The 11125-nt window shown below is 37.8% G+C and overlaps 2 protein-coding genes across 2 annotated transcripts; both read right to left on the bottom strand.

The window, feature by feature from the left end:
* Positions 1–1500: 1500 nt before the first annotated feature.
* On the bottom strand, positions 1501–3569 carry LOC114756349 (probable 3-beta-hydroxysteroid-Delta(8),Delta(7)-isomerase). The gene is made up of 4 exons (XM_028945287.1): positions 3364–3569; positions 2289–2435; positions 2080–2188; positions 1501–1971 (listed from the first exon to the last, which is right to left on the bottom strand). The coding sequence occupies exons 1-4, from the start codon at positions 3509–3511 to the stop codon at positions 1704–1706; spliced, it is 672 nt and encodes a 223-aa protein (XP_028801120.1). The 5' UTR covers positions 3512–3569; the 3' UTR covers positions 1501–1703.
* A 1174-nt stretch (positions 3570–4743) lies between these two features.
* LOC114756347 (uncharacterized) lies at positions 4744–10364 on the bottom strand. The gene is made up of 2 exons (XM_028945283.1): positions 10205–10364; positions 4744–5012 (listed from the first exon to the last, which is right to left on the bottom strand). The coding sequence occupies exons 1-2, from the start codon at positions 10362–10364 to the stop codon at positions 4744–4746; spliced, it is 429 nt and encodes a 142-aa protein (XP_028801116.1).
* Positions 10365–11125: the final 761 nt, after the last annotated feature.

Genomic DNA, 11125 nt, shown 5'->3' with positions numbered 1-11125 from the left:
TGGACAATTTGTAACTATATTTTGAATTTTAGTTACCACCTCGCATTGAGGGAAAAGAACTTGTGTGTCAAAGTCAAAAACCATATTATGACCAAAGCAACTAAAAGACTCCAACAAATGTGTTCCATTTTGTAGTTGATGTTCAATCAAAAAACCAAAAACAAATGTGTTATCAATCGCAGTAAAAGGATGTTATCTTTCATGACAAAGAAAAGACTAGGAATGGAGAACACAAAAGAAAAGGCTAGGAATATTTTCCAATATGAGAAACAAAAATATCCTCCATTTTTTTTTTGACACAATATCCGCCAAATTAAAAATTAGCAAATCCACGAAATATTACGTTATAAAGTATTTAGGATGAATGATAAAAATAAGACAAATTAAAGGACTTCTATTTTTATATTTATCTTTTTTTCTCCTTATCATTTGTTGATAATGTTATATATAACTAATTTGCAACCACAAAAAGATCTCGATTCAATAAAAATAACTAGAAATAGAAAAACACAGTCATATTTAATCACAATTAACATGTCTAGTTTTAAGAGCTTGTTTGGATGACATCCAAAACCATGGTATGAAAGGTAAAATCATGGTTTGGATAAAATGACATCCAAACAGTCTCAATTTTTTTGAAAACTTGGTTATAGCTGAAACCATAGTTTTAAAGGCTGAAACCATGGTTTGGTGAGAAGTGAAAAATTGTTGATTCTGGGAAGTGAAAGCTGAATTATTGGAGTGATAACTAGGAGTCAAATAAGAGCAACAATATATTTTGACCAAAAACACCCAAATTAATAATTTTCACAGAAAATTAATAATTTTCTGTTCACAGCAAAATAATTCATCTTCTCTAAAAATATTTTTACTCTTATATTTTATAAATATATATACATGTAGAAACAATTAATTAATTAATTATATTAAAGATCGAAGTATGCTGTACAAAACTTAGTTGTGAAAAAATGTTATGGGATTTTGTGTTTAAAATCTTTAAAGAAAATTAATATTTTTCTGTTAGCGAAAAAAAAAGTCATTTTTCTCTAAACATATTTAATCTTATATTTTATAAATATATATATTAATTATTTATTAATTACATTATTTTATATATTATTAATTATGCTGGTAAAAATATATATTATTAATAATTTTATTTCTTCAAATTAAAATATATTATAAAATCCATGCCCTTTTTAGTAATTTGTACATAAAAAATACTTCTAATAACAACTATCCAAACAATCTCACTTTATCAAAATTACTTTTTCATAAAATTTATTCTTTCCAAAATCTATTCTCCAAAAGCTATCCTCAAATCATAGTTTGGTTTCATCCAAACACCCCCTTAACTCAACAAAACAAAAGTTAGGATGCACCATATCCATACTTTGGAGCAACCTTGTTTAAAACTCAGCAGCCATCATCTGCAAAACACTAAAATGTGTATTTTTCATTCCACGAAAAAAAAATTATTTTTCAAGATAAGCAATTTAAGTTTTTTTTTTTTTTTGGGGACCTGGTAGATGAGCAATATAAGAATGAACCGATGCAGTTCTTACAGATGTCTGGAATAATATTTAATATCCAAAGATCTGTCTTGAATATCCAAACATTCTTTCCCGTCCCAAACTTCTCACTATAAATCATTAAAACTACAGGATCATTAAAAGTTTAAAACAGATCATTTGCAGTCTGCATCAGCGAACTTTTGCCTTTTTTGTCTGTCCTTGGACCTGAAATGCAGCACTAGTCTTCCTCCAAGAGCGAATGGCAATAAGCAAGGGTATAACAAGCCAAGAAGCATTTGCGCCAATATAATATGTGAAGTAGTAAAACTGGTTTGCAGAGAAATTATCACCTTCCAATATTGCTGTGGTAAAATAAACAACAGCTCCATATAGCTGTCCCAAAGAGATGGCAAACTGAAGTATATAGCTATATGACTTTCCACAAGCTATTGCATATCTGCATCCATATTGACAGTAGCATTTCATTAAGAGAAGTGAAAAATAGAATTAATACAGACCAAGTGTGAGAATTCCCATTAAAGCGTCATAACATAGTTCAACTTACACCACAAGAAGGCTAGCTGGACCCTCTAAAACTGCTGTTATGCCTTCAACAGCAACAATACCTGCATCCCTCGCAGCATACCTTGAATCCCCTTTGCTGTATTCCTTCCCTGTCAATTGCATATATGGAATATTTAGCTAAAGAAACACTGATCCTGGAAAGGTACTCCAAATTCCAAATGTTAATAATGTTGTATATGTGGGACTTACAAACTTCAGCCAGGTAGCAACCAGTCTTATCCTGGTAAAATTTTGGTGAGAAAACAAAATAACCCTCAAGTATCAAGTGTGTGAGGCCTGTAAAGGCCCACCAGCACATTAAAAATCGATCACTTTTTGTTATCTTGGGAAGGTATCCTGGGAAAACACAAACGTGTCAAAAAAAGATGAGATACCATCCAACAGATCCACTAATCGGAGAAGAGAGAAACTTGCATTGAAATAAAAATGCGGAGTCATGTTGATCCATGTTAAGCTTTACTAGCAACATAGACTCTCTGCGGTGTATCCATTGCATGGGACAGCCGGAACGAATGATTCCTGATCAAATATTCATAGTTCTTGTAGGATAATTATGAAATAACAAAATAACACGTTGTGCCTTAAACAACACGATTGCGTTACTTCAAAATGTTAATCCAAACAGCATCGGGTAATTCCATTTGGATTGCATGAGAAGAGGATATTCTAATAATAGACTTACAGACAAAAAACTACTCATTATTAAAATAATATCAAGTTTAAAATATCAATCATCAATCAATGCATATACAAATTGCAGGAAGTGGCACTGATCATAAATGGTGAATTGTGCACTTCAGCACTGCGTGGAGTCCAAGATCTAACTAGAAAGAGAAGTTAATCACAAAACATCTGCATCGATTTTTATCGTATTCTACATTTTAAAGTTCATGGGTCTTTGTCCTCGCCATCAACTAAATTCAAGAACACTTTTCACTGATTAGACATACTCATCATTCAGGTACAGCATTCTGCCAGCCTAGTATAACATGCTCTGTAATAGACTACATATACAATCTTGATAGTTCAACAGAGAGCACAATTGAAGAATTTAATTGATTACTGAAGTACATTCACGAGATAACGATGCAATTCAAATATCCAAAAAATAGAAAGATGTGAGTGAGAGTAACTGCTAGGAGCGTAGAATTTCAATTTCACTTACCAACTGCGAGTAGTTAAACAAGGAGGCTCAACAAATAAAGCTTGGAGAAGTCAATGGAAAAGAAATGAAGCAATCCGAAAGCGAGATAGACATTCCTACCGGAGAAGATCCAGACGGAGGAGACGACGGCCAGTGAAGCGATGCCATAGACTGCAAGAATGGTAGACTGAGAGAGGAAGCACGGAACAAAACCAGGAAGAATCAGGTCCGTTGGTACATAAGGATGACTATGTAGAAATTCACCCATCCGCGCCGTTCTCTGCTGCGACGAGCCAACAACGGCCTCGCGGAGGATTAGGCTAGGAGCGAGCGGTACAGCTTGTTGCGGAGCGGAGCGTCTCCTTTTCCTTTCCATCCTCTTCTCCAATCCTCACCTTTCATTTTATCTACGGTCAAAAACACACACTTAACACAGCTATGCGTTTTGCCAACAGACGCGGGTTTCCTTTCTCTCCCCTTTTGGCGGCAAAATCATGGAAATAGAAATAGAATGCTACTTCCATCAATCCATTGCTCTAGACATACTCAGAGCTTGATCCCAGTATTCTTTCACCGTAAGCAACCAATCCACCTTTAATGAGACCTGAACCAGTTGCATGAATTGTATTCCCAAAAGATTAGACTATGATCCTGTTGGAGGTTGAGGTACCACAGTTTGCGATCCCATATTAGCGTACATTCTTGCTGCCATCACGAAAGGCAAAAATCATTACTAGATGCGTAAAATGTAGAGGAAGACGTGCTCATTTCTCAGACTCCCACGCATAATACAGAAAAGGAAGCTCAACCAATAAGAAGCTATTTCACTAAACTATATCAGCTTAAATTATAATGTGATTCATGCCAAGAATTTTACAGAGGCCCCACCCCGTGTGCTTGTAGACTATAATTTGCGATATTCACAAAGGCATAGAATAAACATTTCAATCAATCAATAACAAGATGATCGTAAGGGTAGGAATGCTTCACAGGTTGAAGAATAAACAATTTCTGATCCAAATTGATTCAGCGGAAGAAAATAAAAGCAAAACAAGACATACGCAGAAACGCTAGTTCCACTACTGAAATAAGTCACCTGTGGTCAGCATTCACTGACTCCACCGGAAGGTTGCTGGGTTCTGCTTGATTCAATTACGTTCGGCGGCGTAAGGCAGTGTCAAGCAAAAATCCCAAGCGTCAAGCGCGTCTTTGGGAGAGAGAGGAAACCCGCGTCTCTTTTTAATTGTGTCCCTCTTTTTTTTTTTTTTTTTTTGGACAGAAATATTATACTTGTATATACAACATCAAAAGTCAAAGCAAGGTTAACTTATACCCTGCTTACAATGTTTAGCGTCAGAAAGTAACACACCCAAAAAAAGGGATGGGGGATTTAAATCCCAACCTAAACGGCGCATCCCCTTGCATCCAGTTTTGGCCAGCCAATCTGCTGCCAAGTTACAAGATCTAGGAGCAAAAGTAAGGGACAAGGAAAGGTCATTACTAAACAACAAATCTTAAATCCTCAACAATCCTTGTGGCTTGCCATTCAGGACAAGAATTCTGGCCTTTCACAGCATAAACCAATGGCTGGCAATCAGATTCAAAAATCACTGGTCCCAGGTCTCTATCTTTTACCTTAAAAGCTGCTTCATGAAGTGCATGTGCTTCTGCTTGGAATGCTGAAGACACCACACAAGGTTTGCAATAGAGATCCACCGCTTGCCCATTTGAATTGCGCAGGATGTAACCAATTCCGCCTCTACCATTATCTGCATTAAACGCACCATCAGTATTCATTTTCAAAGAATCAGAATTGGGTGGAGTCCAATGGTTGCTTGGAGTAGCTTGATCAATAATTCTATTATTGCAATTAAACAAATTCCTAGAAGTCCAAAATTCATGCGCACTATTAGTTGCGGAATTAATGAGCCAAATAATGTCAGGAGCTTTGAAAGCAAAGACTTCATTGCATCTAGTTTTCCATATATACCAACAAAGGTAACCAAGAAGGGATTGAGCTAACTCATCCATCTTTAGGTTTTTTAGCATTTGAAACAACCAATTCTCAAAGCTAGTCACATTCAGATCATGCACTGTTAAAGAAAGAGGAGAAGCAAACCACACACGCTTAGCCCAATCACAAAGAAGCAAACAATGTTCAATAGTTTCAGGATGAGAATCACAATGGGCACAGAAAGGCGTCACCCCACAATGCCTCTTCCAAAGTGCTGCTTTAGTTGGGAGAGCTTTGGAGCAAGCTCTCCAAAGAAAATGTTTCACTTTTGGTTGCACCTTTAAGGACCAGATCATTAGCCAAAGATCCTTATCAAGAGGTTGTGAGGTGCTGGGTCCCATTTCCAATTTTTGCAGCTCTAATTGTTGCAACCATTGGTACCCATGCTTAATAGAATATTTGCCACTTGCATTTCTTAACCAAATCAGATTATCCCTCACACTAAAATAAGGCAAGTCAATAGCAGAAATGCAGTCTTTAATTTGTTTAGGGAGAATGATTGTATCCAAGCACCATTTACCATCCACAATTAGATTAGAAACAGTTAAGTTCTTCTGATCATCAGGCACATTTAGTTTAGGTAGACAAAAATCAGTTAAGGAAGGAACCCAAGGATCATCCCACACATTGATAAGCTCACCGTCACCAGTCTGCCACATGATATTATCTTTTAAGACATTCCTCCCTTCAAGAAGACTATTCCAAGCCCAAGAGGCCCTTGAACCTTTTCCGGCCTTCCAGAAAGAAGAATTGGGGAAGTAGATGCCTTTAAGGATTCGAACCCAAAATTCATTTGGTTCTGTCATGATCCTCCAACATTGTTTACCTAAAAGAGCCAAATTAAAGGCCTGAAAGTCTTTAAAGCCCATTCCCCCATCTTTCTTCTTTTTAACTAATTGATTCCAAGCTCTCCAATGAATTTTCCTCCTAGATTCATCCCCTCCCCACCAGAAATTCGCAATGATTCTGTCTAGCTCCATACAGGTTTGTTTAGGGAATTGGAAGCAAGACATGGAGTAAGTTGGGATGGCATTAGCAACTGATTTGATCAAGGTTTCCCTTCCAGCTTGAGATAAAAAAATTTTATTCCACCCTAGCACTTTTTTTCTCACCTTATCCCTAACAAAAGCCAGCGCCTCTACTTTGGATCTACCCCAAAGAATAGGGAGTCCTAGGTAACGACCAGGGGAGTTTGCGTTAGGTATACCTAAAGCTTGGCTAATCATGACTCCCACCTCTACAGGAGCATTGGGTGACACAAAAATACAGGATTTATCTAAATTTATTCTTTGTCCTTAGGCCCTACAATACTCATCAAGAACACTGGTGAAGACATTGCAATTCTTTTTTGTAGCTCTAAAGAAGAAGATAGAGTCATCTGCAAAGAGACAGTGAGAGAGCACCGGGCAAGCCTTAGCTAGGTGGATACCTTGCAAATCTCCTCTATTCACATGCTCATTAACCATTCTAGATAGGACATCAGCGACAAGGATGAAAAGATATGGGGAAATAGGATCCCCTTGTCTTAAACCACACTTTGGGACAAGCTTGTGGATAGTTCTTCCCTCGACTCTCAAGTCAAACTCCACAGTAGAGACACATTTCATAACATGTTTGATCCAAATAGGGTGAAATTTCATTTTATGAAGGACAGCTTCTAAGAAATCCCATTCTACCCTATCGTAGGCTTTATTCATGTCGAGTTTTACAGCAACTTCATGTACATTACCTTTTCTACTTTTAAGGAAATGGAAAGCCTCATGCACAATAAAAATATTGTCTTGAATCATTCTACCAGGAACAAAAGCACGCTACTGCTCAGAGATTACTTTTTTTAGGATGGGTTTAACTCTATTGGAAAGCAGTTTAGAGAACACTTTGTAACTGAAATTACACAAGCTAATAGGTCGGAAATGACCAACAGAATCAGGAGAGTCAATCTTAGGAATTAGCACCAAATTGGTAGAGTTTAGGTTTTGCAAATCAGCATCATTCTCAAATAACTCTCTAACCAATTGACAAATCTGGGGGCCTATTATTTCCCAAGAGTGGTGGTAGAAGAGTCCAGGAAAACCATCGGGGCCAGGTGCTTTTAAGCCCCCCAAATCAAAAGCAGCTCTTTTTATTTCCTCATCCAAAATAGGAGCCATTAATCCTAAGTTATCAGCTTCAGAAACCACAGCTTTCACATAGGAAAGGACTAGATCTAAATTGCGGGCTCCCGAACCAGCAAACAGATTTTCATAAAAGTTGGAAAAGCAGGAGTTAATCTCTGATTGGTCATCTACCCAATTTCCAGCATCATTTTTTAAGCAAACCACTTTATTTCTTCTTCTGTGTTGGGCTGTAATATTGTGAAAAAATCTAGAATTTTCATCCCCCCAATTTAGCCAATTAATTCTGGATCGTTGAAACCAGTATTTTTCTTCCCTCCCCCAAATGGCCTCAGTTTGGTTAGCTAATTCACTAGCCTTACCTGCAGAATCCTCATTCCAAACCCCTTCATAACAATTCCTGAAGTCTTCCATAAGAGTTGCAAGAAGCTTTTGGTTATTAGGAAATTCAATCTTGCTCCATTTAGTCAGGATTTTCCTAACTCTATTCAGGTTTGAATTAAAAGCATGAACCACACCACTTGTCATCTGCTTATCCCTATTCCAATTAGACTCAATAAGCTTCTGGTAATCTTTATGCTCAATCCAGTTCAATTCAAAACGAAAATCTTTTGGGCCTTTTATACCAGAAAAATTCAAATGTAGAAGGATTGGCGAGTGGTCAGAGCCTAACGGTTCCAGATTACATACCTGCGCATTTTGATGCTTCTCTCTCCAAAAAGTGTTGCAGACTGCCCGATCTAGTCTTTCTTTCACGTTTGCCTCATTGAGTCTCTTATTTGACCATGTGAAAGCCAAGCCTTTGGCCCCCAAGTCCTCCATGTCACATTGAGTCATGAAGTTCTGAAATTCAGTCAACGAGTTTAAATCTCTGGTGTTTCCCCCTTCTTTCTCAAAATCAAACAGCAGGTCATTGAAATCTCCACAGCATAACCAAGGTGCAGCATTCCCAGGATTAAGGTTCTTCAGTCTTCCCCACCACTTTCTTCGGTCTTGCTCTTTTGGAGGTCCATAGACTAATGTTAGAAAGCCAAACTCCAGCTCCAAACCTTTGAGGACCTTCAAGTGGATCATGTTTTTATCTGATTTGATAAAATTCAGTTGTAGATCATCATTCCACCAAACTGCCAAGCCACCTCCTATTCCCACTGGTTCCACATAAATCTTGTTCTGAAACTTTAGTCGCCTGCGCCATTTCTCAATGTTTTCCATCTTGACTCTAGTTTCCATCAGAAAAAATAGAGAAGGTCTAAATTTAGAACACAAGAACCGCAAGTTCTTGCCTGTCAGGGACGACCCCAATCCCTGACAGTTCCAACTTAAAATACTCATGGCGACTTGTTGGCCATTTGAGGCTGACCACCAAGCCCTAATGTTGTCGAATCACATCCTGAATCTTGTTTTTCCATTCCTTCAAAAATATTTGTAGAGACTGCTTCCAGCACTGGAACTTCTACCAAGTTACCCTCACTCACTTCAACAGATTTCTTGCCTTTTTTCTTTCTTATTTTTGGAGGTGAGTTCCTTCCTATAACAAATGGTTTTTCATTTTCTTTGTTCTGGAATATTTCCGCAGCTTTCTCAAACTGATTTGCAACTTCAACCCTTGCTTTTTTTGATAATGATGACTCCCAAGTTTCATCTAGAGCTCTTTTGAGGCTAACCTTTTCCATCTTTTTTACTAAAGTCCCTTCATATGTTATCTGTAGTAGGCCCTGCTGTGGCATATTTGTATATCCTTCCTCACTATCCTCAGGCAATTCAACAAAATACGGTACACTGGGTTCTGGTCTGTAGGACTTAGCCTCTTTAATAGGTGCCTCCATATCAGTTTTGCCTTCTTTTCCGTCAACACAATCTTTTCTAGCAACTGCAGTAATTTCCAATGCCTTTTTAGGTTCTGCTGGCTTTGGTTCATTTATTTTTAAGGGCCCATTGTTGAACAAGGCCCTTCTACAATCCTTTGGAGTGGACTCCCCTTTAGCTTTTCCTTTTTTCAGATGTTTTGGTGGGCTGTTTACCTCATCCATATCTAGATCCAACATCGGCTCATTATCATCATCAATTTTCCCTTCAGTAGATTTACCAACAGGGCTATTTACACTCCCCACACCTTCCTGCCATATCGATTGTTTTGCCCCTATCACTCCTATACTACTATCTCCACCAAAGCTTACCTGTACACCAGTGACATTCACACTCTTCTTTGAAGATGATGATTCGCGTGCTGTCCCCATCTGTACTGAGTCACATTCACCCTCACGAATCATGATTATCGGTGCCACTGCCCTTAATGGGTTCACCCTTAAGTCTGCGGTATACATTGGTTGAGATGGTTCTTCCTCTGACATGACTTTTTGGTGTTCACAAATCCTATACTCATGCCCCACCTTTCCACAGTTATAATAGAAATTTTGGAGTTTTTCAAATCTAGTGTATGCCCATACCTTGTCCAGGTTAGGCCGTGGTACCCAGAAACCAGCTACTAAAGGCTTTGACAGATCCACTTCAATTCTAATACGAACAAAGCTACAGATATGGCAGTCATCTGGTCTTGGATCTTCAAAGCAAACAACCTCGCCTATTCTACTTCCCATCTTTACAATATTCTTCTTAGTCATTGCTGCCCTCGGGATATTATGGATTTGAACCCAATACATACACCTATTCATTAAGACTTCCTTTATTGTTAAGAAAGGTTCCCAAGGTCGAAGATTCAATAGATACCCATCAAAAGCCCAAGGACTATCTCGTAAGATCCGTTCATAATCCTCTTTTATACTAAAATGAAACACAAAGGCATTGTCCTTAGAATCACTAATTTCAACCTTACCTTTCAATCTCCAGATACGCACAATCATTTTCCGAAAAGTTGGAAGGTTCACTTGCTTGGAGGAAACCAGCTTCCCTACTAGTGAGAATCCCCCCTTCTTGCAGTCTTCATCCTCCCAATCGAGTTCACATTCATTCCTATCCTCCATTACTACCTCCATTGTGCTGAAGAGAAAAGAGTTGTTCAGCAACCCATTGCGAACTAACAAACAGCAATACTCGAAAGAAGCCTTAGCTTGAGGTCTTGCAACGACACCAAAACAAAGTTGGAACAGAGCACTTAAGGTGGAAAAAGAAAGGGGAAGGGAACGGGAGAATTTAGAGATGGAGATGGTAGCTACAGTGAAAAGCCCTAACGTAGGGGTTTTTCATTGAGTTGCTAAGAAGTTGGGGTTAAGGCGAAACACGGGTGAGAGAAGGTGTAGAGGAGAGCAGGAAGCACGGTGAAGATGGTCTGTGAGAGTGATTGTAAAGGCACTCACTTGATGGAGTGAAGAGGCGCGCTCACTTGTCGGAGCGATGGGTCGCTCTCACGAAGACGGAGAGATTAGAAGGTGCAATACTACCATTAATTGTGTCCCTCTTAATTATTCTAATTACCATTGCATATGTTAAAGAAGTTTGTATATTCTAATCCCAAGCGCCAACTTTCTTTTTATTACGTCACCAGTATATCTTAAATATGACATTCAAATTAATTGTGTCCCTCTTAATTATTCTAATTACCATTGCATATGTTAAAGAAGTTTGTATATACTATTTTAATATAGGAGTATTTTAGAAAAACTAATACTGCATATTTTTAATGAATGACTCATTTAACTACCTCTCTTAATCAACATAAATTAGTTAAATAGATATTTATAATTTATAAGTCATTTTATTAAATTTTCTTTTTTTTTATGGGAATTTTATTAAATTT

This window comes from Neltuma alba, unplaced genomic scaffold, assembly GCF_004799145.2.
Source record: "Neltuma alba isolate B1F8T4 unplaced genomic scaffold, ASM479914v2 tig00010388_pilon, whole genome shotgun sequence".
Lineage (NCBI taxonomy): Eukaryota > Viridiplantae > Streptophyta > Magnoliopsida > Fabales > Fabaceae > Neltuma > Neltuma alba.
Note: the sequence above shows the minus strand (reverse complement) of the source record. Positions and strands in the feature narration are given on the sequence as shown.